At 38.4% G+C, this 18,887-nt stretch overlaps 1 protein-coding gene across 2 annotated transcripts in view; it reads left to right on the top strand.

The window, feature by feature from the left end:
• MYO3A (myosin IIIA) overlaps positions 1-18,887 on the top strand; it is a 125,668-nt gene that overhangs the window by 103,677 nt on the left and 3,104 nt on the right. The window contains exons 30-35 of one of the 2 annotated variants that reach the window (XM_074833703.1): positions 623-746; positions 1,869-2,847; positions 3,530-3,668; positions 14,163-14,272; positions 16,795-16,835; positions 18,565-18,705. In XM_074833703.1, coding sequence (XP_074689804.1) covers positions 623-746; positions 1,869-2,847; positions 3,530-3,668; positions 14,163-14,272; positions 16,795-16,835; positions 18,565-18,705 — 1,534 coding nt within the window. Of the gene's footprint in view, positions 1-622; positions 747-1,868; positions 2,848-3,529; positions 3,669-14,162; positions 14,273-16,794; positions 16,836-18,564; positions 18,706-18,887 lie in introns of those variants that run through there. The other variant, XR_012624277.1, reaches the window with a different exon arrangement.

Genomic DNA, 18,887 nt, shown 5'->3' with positions numbered 1-18,887 from the left:
AGTAGCAAGTACCCTTGCCACAGTGCACCTGGTTACTGTGGAGCTTAGCACATCTTTCATGCTGAGCTTTTTTCTTTTGAATAATGAGTCTTTGCAGAAGGAGCATGAGCTAAGTCTTCTGTAACCGCTGAGCTATAAAATTTTCAGTTTTATTCTGATCCATTGAATATTCAGCTAATTCCAAGCCTGTGCCAGAAGAGAGCCTGGTAATCTCTATAGCTTGATAATCAGGCGTTTCCCAGGGAAGTGAAAGACTGAGTCAAATCAATTGCCTGAACCAGGCAAAGCAGGTACATGAAGCTGAGAGCACTGTGTTCTAGAGGCACTTCTATAGCACTATGCTTCTGCTTCATTCTGCATCTTCCTGTATTTTCTTTAGTCCAATAAAATACAAAGAAAGAGCTTGGTTGTATCCTCATGTAGAATGGGTACAGCTTTCTGAAATCTCAAAAAAGTTTTGTGGGACAGAATAATTTCAGATGAAATGTAATCATAATAACCACCCCGATCCGTATTTCCTTATTGTTTTTTTGTCTAATGCTCTTATCATTTGACTCTCTGAAATGTGTGGGACACCCATTGCTTGTTGCCTAAGGTCGTTTTGTATTACAATTTGTATCAGTTGCCAGAGGATACTTACTCAGGAAGAAGAGAAAAGAACTAACTGAGACAAGAAACAAAGCAGCAATAACAGTTCAGTCTCACTACAAGGGATATAAGGAGAGGAAGACCTTCGAAAGGAGGAGGTAGTATTATTTTCTATCTCTTATATCACTCAAATGTGTCCCTTTTCAGTAACTACACTGCTGAAGAACAGCAGTGTAAGCTAAAAGTGAAGCAAATTAGGATTATTCTAGATATGTATGCAAGAGATAATGTACATTTATGTGGAGGTTTTTAATGTCAGTAGCCAATTTTCTCATATTTTTAAGCCGAGGGAATAAAGGCATATTTAGGGGAAAGATCAACAATATTGTGCTTACCCATAATGTTAATGTAATTTGTAGATGAGTCCGTTTTTGGAACTAACTCATCATAAAAACACTCAGACAAGAGCGAGAAATAGACATCTGCAAGGAACTGTTCTTCTCATTTTAACTCACTGAGATAAGCATACGTGGTAGGGAACCCAGATGTCTTGCTCAGATCAAACAGCTGAAAGTTAGGTGAGATGAATCACAGATCTACATATCTCTGCAATGTGGCTGTAGTTCCAATCTCTGAAATAGAGCTAGTAAAACTTTGCTCATCACCATTGTTTTTTCATGATAGCATTTAAGTGCATGGAGACTAGTCCAGAGAGGTGCAAAACAGCTCTGAAGGAGTCCAGAGTCTCTCAGAGGGAAGGAACAGGGTCACAAATTTCACCTGGCACTTAAGTTTTCTTGATAGTAACAAAGACAGTGTAGGGAATAGGTTTTTTAAATTTGACCTGCACCTATGCCCAGGATCATTCTTTTTGCATTCCTAGTATGACTTGAGGCAGTTTTCGTTTATGAATACATTTAGGATTCTGTATATTTATACATATTTGGCATGCTAAAAAGTTTCTGCCTTATGCTTTTGTTAACATTTCAATTAATTCTTTACTGTTTTATCAGCTTTCAGGCAGCCTAGATTGTCCCCCTAGCAATTTTCTGTGAAGAGTTTAACAGGGATGTCCCTTTTCACTTGAAGAAATAATAATCATCAGAAAGACAAAGATTGGTTTGCTATCTTTAATTCCAGCTATATGCACTAAATCCTTCCCACGTTGCAATGTGTCAAATTACCATTTAGTACACAAACACCACTAAAGGTAGTTGTAAAGTTGTCACTATCCTTCATCTCCTTCAGCCATAATTTTTTCCCAAAACTATTCCATTCAGGGAATCGCTTAGAAAGAAACAAACTGAAAATGAAGCATCCGTTAGCGAACGGGAAAAGGATGAAGAACTTCAAGAGAATGAGGAAAGTCCAGCTGGAGTGAAACATGCCCTTCCTAAAACAGAAGAAGAAGCAGCTGTCATTGTTCAGAGCAATTACAGAGGCTACAGAGTCCGTAAAAAAATAAAGGAACAGTGCAGAAAAATAGAAGAGGAGGAATTATCTGCTGTGGAATTCCTTGAAGCACAACTGCAGCCAGCTCAAAATGATACACTGGAAGAAGCAGCGAACGACGAGACTCAAGATGAAGCTGATGCTGTTACTGACAGCGAGTGCTCTGGGTACAGTGACACAAGGAATGTACAGGAGCAACAAAAAACATCTACTGAAGGAAAGAAAGCTTCTGTGAAGCAGAACCCTGCATTAGAACATGTCCGTGAAGGTGAAGAACAGGCCTCTTGGGAAAAGTTGTCCAGCAAATCTTCTGTCAAAATCACAGCTGAACCTAGTCCCCAGAAAGAGCAAGATAATCAACACAGACTCAGTGCAGATGGGCAAAATCAAGAATCTGCTGTGGTCCAGCCCAGGACTGACAGGGATGTTGAAAGAAACCACCTGAAACATGAAGCAGTGATGCCTACAGGATGTAAAGGAATTATAAGAGAAGAGTCACTAAGAGGCTCACGGAAGCAAGTTGAGGTAGAAAAACAAGGTTCAGAAGACAAAGAGAAGGCAGCAGTAGTTATTCAGAGCAGTTACCGGGGTTACAGAAGGAGGGGAGAACTCAGGAAAGAAGGGAAACTACCTTGTAAAAGTCAAGAGAAAGCTATAAAGGAGACAACAGATGCTGTATACGTTCAAAATAATGATCCCCAAACAACAAAATATAGGGAAAGCACTGATACGGAGGTTGAAGACCCTAAAATACTGAAGGGAGGCTCAGAGAAAGAGGCTTGTGATTTGGCAGCCTTTTCACGGCAGGTAAGAAGCCTATAAGCTACGTATGTTGAGCATAATACTCTGAGCAATGACAGAATGGCAGTTACTTTCCTGGCTTCAGTGGCATCAAGGTTTTGCTCTCTAAACTAAGACTGAGATTTTCTAATGAGTGTTCTTTAAAAATGTGTATTTTGGGCTGCAAGAGAAAATACGCTTTTCGGGAAGGAGGGAAAGACAAAGTTAGAGCACTGGTAAAAAATTATGTTAGTTTTAACCTGGTTTAGCTTAAATGCAGAAACTTTGCCTTTGTTGAAATGTGCATTTACCAGGCAAGGCTCTTAATTCAGTAAACTTGTGAAATGTCTATAACTGAAACTAAAAGTGGCTGTGTCAATGTCAAGGACCCACACATGTGCAGAGAAGTATGCCTACAGCTGTAGAACCTATTTTGCATCATCAAGGCACCGTCTGCTCACACGTGTAAACAAATATGAAGTAGCTTCAGGACTGGGCTGCAATGTGGAGCTTCCTGTGTGTCATTTCATTTCACCTGTTTTTTTCATTTTAAAGGGGAGAGGAGGTAAATGTGGTAGGGGTCTACACTGCAGTAGGTGGAGCAATACCTTTTAAATTCATTCTGTAGTCCACAATTTTACCTTTGATTACCTTGGAATGTGTATACTTATTTATATAATAATGTAAAATCCTGTGTTATGTTTTTCAGATATCAAAATTATCTGAAGACTACTTAGCATTGCAGCAAAAATTGAATGAAATGATATTGTCACATCAGCTGAAACCCATCATCTTGTCCAAAGATAAGCAAGCTAACGGCCAACTTCCTTCTCATGTTTGTCAGTCAGGTAATGTTGAACCTTACTGTTAGCAGAATTTTCATTTGTAAACAGGACTGTGAAGAAGCAACTCCGAGTTGTGTTTTTAAAGGCCGAGGAACTAGTAGGTGAGTTAGCTCTGGCTTCTTGTATAACTCAGGCTGTACATTTTTGTACTAAGCTCCATATCAGTACATGTCTGGAATACATTCCAAAGAAATATCCAAGCCTGGTTGGGATTTACGTATTTACTATTTTTCTTGGTATTTTGTTTTAGTGCTGCTTAAGATTGGTGAATGAATCATTGTGAGACCTAGACATAGCATCTCTAGGAATAGTTTTATTTGGTAAAAATTCCACACTGGCTCTTTTTTACTCATATGTTGCTCAGTTGTGTGTGCTAGTGGTACTATGTCAAACAATTTACCAATGTTTGTCACATACATGCTAAGTAAAGTTTTAGCTATCCACAGATGCAATTGAGGCTATCAAAACTTGTAACTCCTACCCATGTTGGTGGGTATATCCTTAAAATTACATGTAAAGTTTTATTAATAAATTGGTGTCCATTTAACTCACATTTAAGAGGACATTACCTCTGAAAATACACCTCAAAGTTATTTACGTTCTAATTAACATGGGCTGTGGGGGTTCCCAAAATGCAGACACACTTGGAGCAGATCAGGTGGCAGTGGGAAGGAGTACTGGAAGAATAAAGGTGAAGGACATGGGATTCAGAGCATGCAGATCATTAAGACCTGTGCCCGGCAGAGAGGTCCACAAAGAGCTGACTGAGCTGCTCAAGCTTCTTCAGCTGGAATAGATCTAACGGGGGATTTCTTCAGCCTGTGTCTTGGGCTGCAGAGGTGGAGGAAGATGAGGGCAAATGACCGGGTGTGTCTCCATTTCTGCAGGGCAGCTTGCTTGTGCCAAGCCATGCCACTGCACTTGCCTCTGCACAGCTGGGATTAGATCCAGGACTGTCCCTCACTGCCCAAAGCTAATTGTACTATTTTCACTAGAACATTGACGATTCAGTTGTCACATATGCTGAAACTTCTTTCTGTTCCCATGACTACATTGAAGAGATCCTAAAAGTACTTCATCCCCACTTTGCAGTCTTCTCAAATGGGCAAGCTGCTAAAATGAGGGCTGATTGTTTACAAAAGCTAAACCTCTAAGTGTAAAGTGGCTGCTGGTATATAATCTAAGTAGTTCAGCCTGTATCCAAGACTGAAGTCTGCAAGAAAAAACAAATGTGAAATGGAAAACTAAGTGCCATGATCTTTCATATGTCTTTATGACAATGTTTGTGATTGTCTATCTCAGTCTAATAGACTGAGTTGTCTATTAAATATTGCTGATTTTTGACAGGATAAACCTGAGGAATTAAAAATGCATCCTTTGGAAAATAACTCTTGATTCTTACACATGTTCTTACAGAAGCTAGAGAAGAGAGTTGCATAGAGGGAAGGGGAATACACAAATCCCTGTTTTATCAGTTAAAGATTTCATTACCTACACAAGTGAATCAGGTGAAAATGTACATTCATGCCATGTGCAAAATGATGCAAGGTCTACCCTTCATATTGCTATAAATTTAAGTAGCTCTACAGGAGGCAAAAGGATGCCAGGGTTTGTCACCTGTGCATGCAACCCTGCTTCACTTGCTTTTATCTCTGAAAATGTCCCACTGCTTTAAACCTCTGTGGTGTCATAATACAGTGGTTTTCCAATGGTAAAGTGTGTGAAAATGCTGTGTTGTATCCTTTTGAACACTGACGTGAAAAAGGTCATACATTTCCTTGAACCAACTCAAAATGCTTTTTAAGACAGCACGGAAACAGTCGTTGAGTTGCACAAGAGACGAGATCTTTGGCCTCATTTTAATAAACAAAAGTAAATAAGATTTTTTTTTTACAAGGTAATGTTGTGTGGTCTTAGCAAAAGGAGGATTTATTTGCTTTGTTTTCTCCTGACAAATGTGTTTGTGTAATGTGACAGTGCTTAGCTTTTTCATATATCAGGCAAAACCTGTAAGAAAACGCGGATGAATTACAAGCCCCTCTTTTTCTATCTTATGGGTGCAAAAATTGAATGTTTGCTGTTTTGACTAATTGCCTTTTACAGAAAATGTCAGCAATAGCAATCATAACTTCAAAACAGTAGGAAGCATCAAAAAGAGAGTCCTGAATGCTCATATTCGTATAGATTAAAACATACTATGTGGTCAAGGTATGCTCATTTCAAGATGGCTCATGCAGAATTTTAACAATTTTTTTTTTTCCCAAAATAAATATGGTTGATACATCCTTTCAGTTTTGATTAAATTGCTGTAAGTTGGCATGTGGACAAGGTGAGTACAGACCCCAGAAGGAGTTACTCTTTTCAAAGCTGAATGCATTTAAAATGAAATAGGGGGTGCTATTTGACTAAGAAGCAGTGCTTGAACTCACTACAGAGAAATGTGCCACTAAAGCATGGGCCATCTAAAGTTGTCCTACCAGCCCTTAAACACTGGAAAGTATGAGTTGTCCCCTTCCATTTCAAACCAAAGTAGCCCTTCCAGCCTATTTACTGCTAGTCACTTACTGAATGCTCTGCTCCAGTAAGTCAAACCACCCCAAAACCAGTCCTCTTCCAGTTCTTGACAGAACTCTTGTTCCCAATCCTTCTGTAGCCAACTTTCCCTTGATACAAGAGGTAGTATTTATACTTTGAGCTGGGTCTGGCTCTATGAGCCTTCTTGCCCAGGTGGTCTGAGCTGGGCAGCTCTAGTTTGTGTTTGCTGTGTTCTGCTGTTGACCCAAGTAAATTATACAGCTTGTGTGCCTACTCCTGATAAATGTAACAAAGGTGACTTTTGCCAGACATTGAACTTCAAAAAAGCGTGAAGGAAGGCCAGCTGGGTTCTAGTCAAGTGCTGTGTTCTGCCAGCCTTCCTGGCCATGATGTGACGTTTCACTCTGCAACACTGTAGATGCCAGGCTCAGCCACTCACTGAGGGTGTGGATTGGTGGCAGCAGGGACCTGAGCTTTGATTTCACACATCCCCACAGCCGTATTTGTAACCTCTAACCAGTCCACTGAAAGACCTTTCTTGGTGTGGAATATGAACTTTCTTTTTCTACATTTAAGCATAACTCTCACAACAGGAAAACTGTTTCCTTTCCAGCTATGACCAATGCACATGATATTGAAGTAAGAGACTACTCTGAAGTAATTCCCCAGCTTGTCTGTAAGCTGGTTGGAACCTAAGCATTACAGAGCTCAGTCACATAGCTGCATGGTCTTAAGTAGATGTTTATTATAACAAACATGATCTAACTAGATGTGGAGACTATTTAAGTAAAAATATGCCTGTGTTCAGTTCATTTAGGTTGTACTGTCTACAACACAGGGGTTATTAGCATTCTGGATATTGTACTTTCCTCCTCTCTGCAATATAGTAAGATAACTACATAAAATGAAAAACTTGAGGTAACGTACTGCAGACTATCATGCTAAAGTGAAGCAGGTAGATGTGGTGAGTGATCCACTGTCCATCAAACAGGGAGGAGCCTTCTTGTCTTCTGGCCTACATTATGTGTTACTGTACAATTTATACACACACATTTACAGAACGATATGCTTTTATTGCAGGTTTCCCTTTAGGACTACATTTGCTGTCCTACACTTACAAAGGCAAGGATTGTTGAGCTTTAGGTGTTCTTTAAATCATTTAGTATTTACCTGTTTGTAATTACTTTAGTCACACTTATTTACACTTTTTCCTCAGCTTCACTAGTTTTATATGTCATTTTACAGCTATAACACATGAATTGTATTTTATAGCTGTATGCCATATAGTAATACTTGTCTGCATTAATCTGTGGGTAGATGGCCATTGCTCAGTTTGAGACTTTACCAGCTCCTCTGATAAAATATTTTGTTACGTTGCTACCCACAGAAGGGGAGGAACTGTGGGACAGCTGGATGGTGTACTGTGACAAATGTTCACACTTCCAAAACTGTTTATTTTAATAAAAATGCAAAGCCTGCAGTTTAAAGAACATGTGAGCACAAAGGTTAAATGAATCTTAAATCCACAAGGTTAAGTTGTTCTTTAGTGAATTTATTTGTATTTATAAAAATACATAAAGCAAGCTGCACAAGGTTCCTGAAATAACAATATTCCCTGTGGCACGAATTTCTGAGTAGGTCATATTTGCTTGCTAAATGCTTTCAGCTAAACATAATGGCTGCATCCCAGGACTGCACCTTTGGACTGATAGTGATCCTTGGGTTACTGTGGTGCCAGACTAGATGCACAAATGGCCGCTGTCAAGTTTTTTGAGGTCAAAGCTTGAAGTGAGGGGAATTTGATTATTATAAGAGCAAATTTTCTTTTTTCTGCAGGTGAATAATGGTGCCCATCCTTCTAAATATTAAATGACAGTTCAAGTACAAAATCCCAGGAAGAGAACTTTCTATATTTAGAATGAAATTCACATGGTACAAGTAACTCTGGTGCAGCTGAGGACTTTTTCAGCTACATGAAGCAGTGAGACAGGCAGGGTTTTCATCTAGGATTCTTCCTGCTGTAGGCTGCTGCAGCACTATTTATGGGTGTTTCATGGGCAGTCTTTGCAAGCAAAAGGGAGCCTTTGTAGCAGTGGGTGAGGATAGCAGTATTCACTGGCCGGTCTTTCTTCTTTACAAGTGAGTGGCCAGCCAGGGAGCACTGAAGCGTGGGACTGGAGAAAAGCGGGGTCATCAAGCACTTCTGTGCTCTGGTTGTTCTCAGCTACGGGAGTGGCCCTTTGGACACCATGCAGCTGGGATGTATAAAGTTCTGTGTTGGGAGTCAGTCAGATCCATGGCAGAGCATAAGATTTGGGAGGGCACAGAAGTGGAGTACAGCCATTTTCCTTAAACATCTTCTCTTAAATAGCAATAATCCCAGGTCACCAGAAATGAGAGTATTAGTGTCAGCCAGAGACTGAAACTGCTTCCCTCACTGGGGCTGGCAGGACTTAGGCGTGAGAGATCAAACACTCTTAACTCCTGCTGTATGCAGTTGGAAAGTTCTCGGTCTCTTGCAGTTCATATTCTAGGTCTGTGCCAGAATAATCCTTCTCTTTCTTCCAGATTGCTAAGGATTTGCACTCATCAACCATAATTTCCAAATCTGGCTGTGGTAAACAATCCATGAATAAACAATACCTAAAGATTACTAACCGGAATGTTTAAGAGCAGTGCTGTTTTATGTGCAAATCCCAAACCTGAGTAACTACATCCTTCACACCCTGTACGATTAGGACAGTAAAAAGATATGCACATAAATGTTGTAAGCAGTAACACCTGTTAACTTCTCATTATCAGGTCCTGGAATTCCAGTTACTATATTTGCATTTTTCTGATTACTTCCAAGCTCCTCTACAAATCCCATACAATTACTGCTCTTACTGTTGGTTTTCTTCCTGCTTTATTCTGAGCCTGGCTTTATACTTCTGTCCCTGTAAGATACAGCGCTGAATCAAACATGTAACATTTCACTTAAATGACCTGAAGACGGGTTTATCTGTTTCTCCAGGTGGCCTAATAAATAGAGACCTTTCATCACTTAGATGCTTATCACAACTGCAACCACACTATTTCTCCAGTTTTCAGTATAAGATCTGTTGTAAGTCATATGTTAATTTACATTAGCATCCATGGATGTTGATTCCTCGAGATTGTTGTCTTCCAAGCTTATCACTGTGTGTCAGAATGTGCAGACACAGTTCAACCTAAAGGGCTGTTGATACTGACTCATCTTTATTCAAGCATTTCTTGCTCATGCTTGAATGTTTCAAGCACAGGCACCTCTTCACAGTTTCCATACTCTGTGGTGGTGTTCATGATACACATACGTTAAATGAGTTGGTCCTAAATTTCATTGTCCCTTCCCTTATTTTTTCAGTGTATTTGGAGCTTTCAGTGAGGGCTGAGTATGAAAGTAGTTATACCTTGTAACTGAACACCATAGAGTTGAAAAGTGTGCGCGCAGCTGGCATGGTTTAGGCCCAGCTGGCAACTAAACACCATGCAGCTGCTTGCTTACTCTTCCCACCCAGTGGGATGGGGGGAGTTGGAAAAAGAAGTAAAACTTGTGGGTTGAGATAAGGACAGTTTAATAACTAAAATAAACCAAAATACATTAACAATAAAAATAATAAATAATAATTTAAATAATAATAATAGTGATAGTAATGAAAAGGGATATAACAAAAAGAGAGAAATAAAACCAGAGAAAAAAGTGATGCACAATGCAATTGCTCACCACCCGCTGACTGATACCTGGACAGTCCCTGAGCAGCAATCCACACCCTCTGGCTAACTCCCCCCAGTTTATATACTGATCATGACATTCTGTGGTATGGAATATCCATTTGGCTAGTTTGGTCAGCTGTCTTGGCGGCTAGGTTCCCTCCCAGCTTCTTGTATACCTGCTTGCTGGCAGAGCATGGAAAACTGAAAAAATGTTTAACTGAGAATAGTGATACTTAGCGACAACTAAAACATCGGTGTGTTATCAGCATTATTCCCACACTAAGTCCAAAACACACTGTACCAGCTACGAAAAAAAAAAAAAATTCAATCCCAACTAAAACCAGGACAGCAACTTAGGTAGGAACCTTTAAAGTAGTGTTAAATGAGCTCACTGAAATACTGATAGGAATAAGGAATTTTCCTTATATTTGCTAAACCTTCTCTAATGTTACCTGGCAGACACACTATTCACATGCCTTCGCTGACCTTTAACTCTGTAATTCATTCATTCTCATGGAGAATGACCTTAACTTTTATTAAACTTTTCATCGTCACTTGATCAAATGTATGTTTTGACAGTCTACTTCAGGTCTGCGTCAGGTTTGGGCAGGAGAGAGATTTAACTTTCTTGGCACGGGTTAGAGCATGGCTGACATTTGCTGTTGAGGTTCAAAAGCAAAGCATCCAGGTCATGAAAGCAAAACTGCTTTCTTTTGACCGAGTACTGACTGCGTGCACTTGGGCAGCTTGAGGAAAATCCTTCCTTTCAACTTGTTGTTCAACCTGTCTTCCTCTTGGTAAAACCTTTGGGAAGGAACATCTGTGTAGCATCAAATGTTTTTGTTTCCAGTTTCTCCTATGCATTGCTTCTAAGGCATGTGTTGACCTGTTCAGGTAGGTACAACTGCAGGGCAGGGGCTGGCTGCAGAGCACAGTCCTCCTGTCCAGCCCCTTAGCTGTGTTGATGACTAACTGGGACGTAACCTTAAGCAAGTCTCGGTGTGTCTTGCTTTGCACATCTTATTTACCCTGCTAGTAGGATAGGGATGACAGTGCCAACCTGACATTTCCAAAGTGCTTTGATGGCTACTGTTGTGAATGGGTTTTGTATCAATGTTGTAACATAACTATTAGAACGTTTGCTAGATAGAAATCAGGCCAGATCTTGCTAGAGATAGTTGAAATCTTAAGGAAAAATAGGCTATAAGATGTTTTACTATGGAGAGACTGGGCTTCAATAAAAACCTTTTTTTTGTAATGGACTCCAACAGCAACATAATTGGTCCATTAATAAGTGAATTATTTTACTCCTCCTTTTGCTTTATTGCTTACTGCAGAAAGGTATAGGCCATCTGGAAAACAAGCACATCAAACTCACCATTTATCAGGCTTGGGTATTTAATTTGCCTTCCACCTTTAATTCTACTAAGTAAATGATTTCTGGAATTATCAGTAACTAATAAAAAAACAAATTTTACTTTGTGCAGTGAGTTATCCAATACAGGCAACTACTACATAGCTGTATTTCAGTAGCAATGAACACACAAATCTAAGTGCAGAAGGAAATCACAGGTTTCTGGTGAAACAAAGAAAGCTAAACCCATAAAACTGTTTTTTACTTACTGTGTAATTTGGAGACAAAACTCAGAATTGCATTTTCAGCCCTCTATGTCATTTTAAAAAGGAACGATGGAAGTCCAAGGTTAGAAGGCTGCCTGCCCCAACATGGTATTTCTGTTCCCTCAGTTCTTTTGCATAGCTCATACCTATGTACAATGCACGAGCCAAGATGAAAAGCTATTTTTTACTGAAATCCTTACCATTGTCAAAATGATGGGTTTTTTTGAATGTAAGAAGAGTCTTCTTTGCAGAGCACATACACAAGAAGTATACAAGTAATTTCAGTTGGAATAATTGTAATCTAGAATATGATAATGCTTTATGTGTTTGACAGTGATGAATTAAATAATGTAACAGCATACATAGCGATGAATTCTTAGGGGACAATAAAAAATCTTTAGGTATTATGACAGCCTTTTCCTTGGGATTTTCCTAAAGCTCCCAATTTGGCTTCATTTTCCTTTTCCAGATTTTCATGCAGTCGTGATCTTTGACACAATTTTTGAAAATGCCCTACAGACAAGGGGTTAGATGTTTCTATTCAACTACACTGAATTTTAAGGGTTCTTTTTAAGGTATTGTTTCTACTTCAGGCTCCTGTTGTGTTTAAAAATAAAATAGGGAAGATATGCCTCTACTCTTTCACAAATGGAAACTCAGATAACTCCAGGTGGCCTATTTGAAATGCAGCAAGGTAACAGCAGCCCACATAAGAGCACAATCGAGCGTGCTATACCTATTCAAATCAAAGAATGTAATTTATATTTAATACAGGTTACTGAAATTAATTTATTGCATCTAAAGTTCATTGTTTAACATGAATTATCCGTACCCTGGCTTAGAAAAACACCTTTGTTCTCTTAAGTGCAAAATGTTAAAATGTTAAGATACTTGTTCATTCATTACGTGAGAAGCAGTCTGCATTTCAGATAAGAAACTAAAACAATAAATGTAATCATTATCCAACTACAGTTTAAATTAATATTATTCGTTTTGGCTCCTCTGTATACCCATGACCTTTACAAGCCTTTATTTATCACACATAACAAAAAACTTCAACAGCTAATTTTGCAGGAGTCAACACAGATGTATTACTGATCGTTTCTCATTTTAAATGATTGTGCTACCTCCTTAATTAAAAAGATGTCTGATGTACATGGAGGAGTTTTTATTTTTATCGTGTAAAAGGGTTTCTGATGGTCATTAGAGAACAAAATACATTCTTCCTTCTAAGACTCTATCACATGTATTTAACATATCTGGGTTATGGAATTAAAGTAATTTCATGTGAAAGAGGATCAGATCAGCAGAACACACTTCAGTAATTCATTGGGAGCAAGATCCTCATTCCACCCTCACACTATATTCATTTATGTAAAGAGATGTTTTTTCTCATGGTCTGTCCCCTGAATACTTCTATGATGGGACAAGGACAATATAAAACCTCACTGGATAATGCAGTATACCTGGACACATGGTTCACTGTGCCTAAACTTTGTGCTGTGACTTCATCACCCTGTATGTATCCCTATGACCCATCTCTGTCATCAGGGTTCTGCTGCTGGGCAACGCTCTCCTCCTTCTTCATGAAGGAATTGGTGTAGCCCCCTGTTAACTTTTCCTATAGCTGAAGCCAAATGGAAGGTGATCATGCTCACCATGCTACACATTTGTGGTCCCTCAGCCCCCCAGAGTCAGTTCTGTGGTCTCCCAAGAATAAGGCATTAGGAACCCTGCACTCTGTGTTGACTCTATGACAAACAGCCTATGAACTCTTAGCAACCCTATATCTTAGCACTGTCAGAATGGCATTTAGATTTTTAACATGCGAATATCCAAGACATTTTTCTAGTTCCCCATGTGCCAGCCGCTGTAATTCACAAAGCATTGTCTAAGTCTTGAGTTTGGAGACTGACAGAGGACAGCAGTTCCATTTTGTGTTAAAATCTCGATTTTGTTTCTGTTAGAGTGAAAGCATTTTTTTGCATGTTTGCAGAAAGTGTTTGTAGAAATAGAGACCAGAAATTGAGTATACTAAACTAGATTACACTGGATGCAATGGACATGGTCACACTATGTTGCCCTGAGGTATATGATTTTGCTTGAACAGCCTCAGCAGGAGACCCTGACGAAAATCTACACCATGATAATGTAGAGGACCAACCTCTGAATCAGAGGTCTAATCCTAGTTCTCTCATTCAACAGCTTGACTTGAGTCTGAAAAAATTATCGTCACCACTGCCCAGGTCCCTGTTATGAGATGGTAGCCTTCCAGTAGCCATTACCCTTCAGGGCCCTTTTCTGAATGTGAAGCATCAGCCCTTTTCAGAAGGAGAAGACTGTGCCAGGCAGACCGCTGGGCTGTTCCAGCCTGACATTCGTTGTGTGGCATGTGTCCCTGTGGGTAGTTGGGACTCAAATGGATAAACCGATTCTCCTTTGCAGTCTGGTGATGCAAATGCCCAAAACAGTTGCTTTCTTAAGTTACTGCAAGCAGTAAAAGTGGCTACATGGATTTTTTTGCTCTCTTTGGTGAAATTCTCTCCTGTTTTTACAAAAGCTTCCCGTTCTGTGAAGAAATAAGCATTGCTATCTTCTGCTTTTTTACAGTTGCGGCCAAAGTAGAAGACTCTCGCCCAATGCAGAGACCCCCAAGGAGGCCACGGAAACCCAAGACATTAAATAATCCAGAAGACTCTACCTACTACACTCTAATACATGTGAGTTTAGCATGATTTTGTGGGCTAAAACTGCCAGATGATTCCCACCTAAACTTTATTTCTAATTGCCCAATTCCCTATATTCCTTTCTAATGCAGCATAAAAGCTGTGTCCTGCTGAAAGGAGGCAGGCCACAAACTTCACATTTCAAACTAGGTTTGAAATTGAGGTTCAGAGTTACCCTGATTGGGGACCTTAGGTCAGCCCAATTTTTACTTTTGTACATAAACATACGTACATTCATTATATGCATAAGCAGCATTTGCACTTGCAGTACCCAAATTAAATGCCTGGTCTCTGTAGTTTCTTTGTAAGTCATGGGAGAGAAACAGGTTCGGAGAGCTATTCTGAGCGTCTAAATTAGTGCTTGATCTTGCAGAGAGAGCAAATACTAAATAGGCTTTATTAGTATGCACACTGCAACTTCCTTTACAAATGTGTCAGATTGTGATTATGAAGGAATTGGCAAATACCAGCAGCTCAGGAGACTAATGGATTTGAGTGTCTCTATATATAGCCTTTGGTCCAAGTTCAGATACCAAGTGCTGCTTTCCACTCGACTTCAGTGCCCTTAAATATAGAAAAAAAAAAGGCAAGAAAGTAAGCAGAAAGAGAGAAAATGTAAAAGCAGCTCAGAAAGCAGTTCCAACAAAAAAGCAATTAAACTCATTTGCTCGAGGTGCCTGTATCTTAGTGACCTATTTTAACAGCCGGTGAGAGCCCAGCTAATAAACTAACCGTAGCAATTGCTTCTCCTTTCAACAGAAGGTGTCACCAGGGCCTTTAGGGAGAGTTGTGTCTGGCATACCAAAAAAGACAAACACGACTATGTTTTATTATTGGGGCTTTGAAAACGGCTTTCAACAGTGATACTCTGAAAAGAAATTATATTCTTAAAAATAAATTCACATGTAAGAATAAGATTTGTTTTGTGAAAGTAGGATTGGTGAGATAAAGGATCGAAATGAAAGGCATGACACTGAATTCTGTATTAGGACGTTTCTGAGGGGAAGGGTAATTCTGAAGTAAATGCATATTTAGAAAGTCGAGGCTATACAGTCAGGAACATAGTATTTTCTGAAAGCTAATCTGTTACATGACCAGCTCCGTATCAGAAAACAGCCCTTACATCAGTGCAAACAAAAACTGCAGTAATGCCAGGGGATTTTTAAATGAATTTTTAGCAGCAGTTTTTCAAGGTCTTAATATTACCTTCAATTAGTTGTATTTTTCAAGAAGGTGTAAAAAAGAGAAGCCTGTCTTCCCAACATTAAGTTTACTGGTAAGGGAAAGGTTCAGCATAAATATCTATACACTGAAGCTTAAAAAGGAGACCTACTAGTTCTTAAATTCTTAGACCTTGGGTAAGTCATTGAGCTGTAACTTTAGATACCTGAGGGTCGTCAGCTTTCCCAGGTATCATGGATTTTCTACCTTATTAAAAATCTCTGTGACCTGCAGGTATTCACAGATTATTTGCACTCAGATCACTTGAAAGTGAAGGCACACAATCTGAGTGTATTTTTTGAAAAAATTTCTCTATCTTCTGCAAAAACAGGTATTTCTCTCACGTCATGTTACAGATATTAATTAGATACCTTCTATTCTCACTCATCTCCTTGCATATCAAATGAGCTAAAGGGGGACACAGGTATAAATGAAGCCTGACAACAGCCCATTGTTCCTATAAGGCAGTAAAAGATTATTTTTTGATATATTTCTTTAAATCAGACTCTCATTTTGAAATTATGTCTTGTCCATTTGCCTGCGTACTGAAGTCCATCATCATTTCTGATTCTCAGTGACTTTACAATCACTAACTCTAGTAAGTTTTCACTCGTTTGCAAGAAACACAATTAAGACCATCTGCACTTTAAAGTACTGCTTTTGAAGTGTGATGCATTAGATGCTGCAACACGGCATTTTTTCGGCTGTAGGGACAGAAGTCTATTAGAGATAAGAAATTATTCACATTTGCTATGAATCTTCTCTCCTCTGCATTTCTAGATGTCTTCTGTCCTGAAGGTGCTTTTGCCACCTAGTATACTGCTTTTTAAATGGGGCCTTTGTCCATTTTATTCCACTAAAACCTGTGACAAGACTGCATTGACATTAATGAGAATAGGATTATGCCTGTTCCCGTTGCATCGCCTGTATTCATGGAAATTCTCATGGCATCACAGTAAATTTGCCTCAGTGAGCTAGTGTTGTCAACTTCATTAAAACAACTATAGATACTTGAAAGTTTTAGATCTTTTTTGTTCTGATTGTAATTACTTTAGCTTTTTTCACAGTATGGCAACTGATTTGGGAGTTACAATGGGATTTACAATGCTAACCCCATTCTCAGTCTCAAAGATTCTGAAAAGAGATTTTCTGGGGCACTTGCTCAGCAAATTAGATTCTCTGTATTTTGTTTTAACAAAAATTATACAACACTCTCCTACCTAACATATTGATGAATTGTATCTTTGCATAAGCTTTCCTGTTAGTATTTTTTTAATTACTTTGTTTTTTCTTAGAAATCAATACAAGACGAAAAACGGAAACCAAGAAAAGAAAGGTAATTTTTTTCATTATCTCACTATTGTCGTTTTAGTACTCTAGAAGTAGTTCTTAGCTGTACTTCAACCAGTAGAATAAATCATTTAAAAAAGCATGGTAATTTGGTGATTCACAGGAAGGACATCATATACGATGTTAAAATATGCAATTTTCAATTACAAAAATCCATTATAGAATTCACTCATTCAGTTTTACTATAGCATGGCCCTTTACCATGGCAACATGAACGTAATAATAAGTTAAGATAAGGTCCACATCAAAGATAGTTCTGACACAGAAAATAATTGAAGGTGCTTAAAATTCCAGTCAAAGCAAATGAACAACCAGTTCTTTTTTGTTAGCAAAAATACAAAGAGTGCTAAAATTCTCTCCTAAAAATACATGACTGTTTGGAAATAGATCATAAAAAAATAAAACAGTAATTATTAATAACAGATAAAGAAGAGTAGCCCTTGAAATTTCGACCAGAAGTCTTTTCCTCACAATGGAACTAACCTATTTTGATGGATCTCTGCAGAAATAAAGCAAGAAATAGATATATTCTGCTCTTCTGTATCTTAGATCCTTACGTGTGCTGTAGACCTGGTTCACATACGTCATAGCTTTATTTTATTTGTGTTTCTATACTGAAGCTTTTTTGCTGCCCCCAGTGACATTGCTATGGTACCGTAGCATGCGTGCTATGGTAGCCTGGTCATAGATGCAAGATAAATGGGCTCTTAGCACTATCCTGAGCTGAGGCTGAAGAATACAAACTCTGTAGCTAAAATATGTATCTTAAAGGAAGTTACATAACATTATATACATGTAATATGTGCTCACAGCATCTGGCTTCATTCAGCCACAGTTTAAATTGCACTTGATCATGACACTGCTTAAAGGATTCACTTAATGTCCACATCCCCCATGTCTGGTCTGTTACAGCTCTTTTTCTGATGTCGTTTGGATCCTGAAAAAATTTCACTTACTGTTGTCTTCTGTTTAGCCAAAAAAAAAAAAAAAAAAAAAAATCTAGTGTTTTCTCTCCTTTGGACTCAGGTTTCAGTAATCTTAAATCTAGTTAATCAGTTCCACAACTGCATCTTCTTTCATGTGCCAACTGTATTAGTAGAACATAGCAACTGAAATTGATGAGTTATTTCTGGTTTCTACCAATGTGAGAACTGAAATCTGAACTTCTTTTTTTAGGTTGCTTTTAGGATATTATTTTTTCCCTAACCATACTAAACTGGATGTTAGGATTGTTTTTTTCTGTAGATATGATACCCTGAATATCATTCATCTAACAAAATAAGAGGCATCCGCATTATTGAGACCGATATCTGAACTAGTTCCTTTAGAAGTCTCTTCTTGTACTCAGAGAAAAAAAATAGTCATCTTTAGGAAAATGATTCATCTCTTCCTCAAAGAGATAGCTAAAATAGGTCAGATGAATTATACCATAAAAATGCCTCTCCATTGAATATCATGGCAAACCCAAATTATTTCAGTCATATATGTCTGCTTTATGAACATATAGAAGCATTTAGCATTTCAGATTTCTTAGCATCTGCATTCACTGTATCAGCAGTCACATTTCAGAGACTGATTTCTTGTGCTTAGATATATGTATTTCCTTAGATCCTCAATGCATTAACACAACCAATAATGATATTTGCTTGCCTTTTTTCTGAATGTTGAATATTGAAAAGTGAAACTGTTAACTTAGTGTACTTATTTATTGACAGTCTGAGCAAAGTGCTAGATTTAGATATCTACTACCAAGAAATTTCATCTACTGATTCCACCTCAAGGGACAGCAGTTCTACCACAAGAAAGAAGAGACACCCAGCTGAGCGCAGGACTTCAATTTTAAGAGCTACTGAGAGGTAATTCATACAAAATAATAGAAGGAAAAAATAAATGTTGTATATCCTTGTTGAGATATTCAAAAGATTCATAAAAAGATACACTTTCAAATTAGACATAAATCTATTTTTTTATTCATGGAATAAACTGTAAAATCTATAGCTGAAAATTTCCCATCTTTATGCAGCAGGGACAAATGCTA

Source organism: Strix aluco, chromosome 1 (genome assembly GCF_031877795.1).
Source record: "Strix aluco isolate bStrAlu1 chromosome 1, bStrAlu1.hap1, whole genome shotgun sequence".
Lineage (NCBI taxonomy): Eukaryota > Metazoa > Chordata > Aves > Strigiformes > Strigidae > Strix > Strix aluco.
This window is presented reverse-complemented; position numbering and strand designations above follow the sequence as displayed.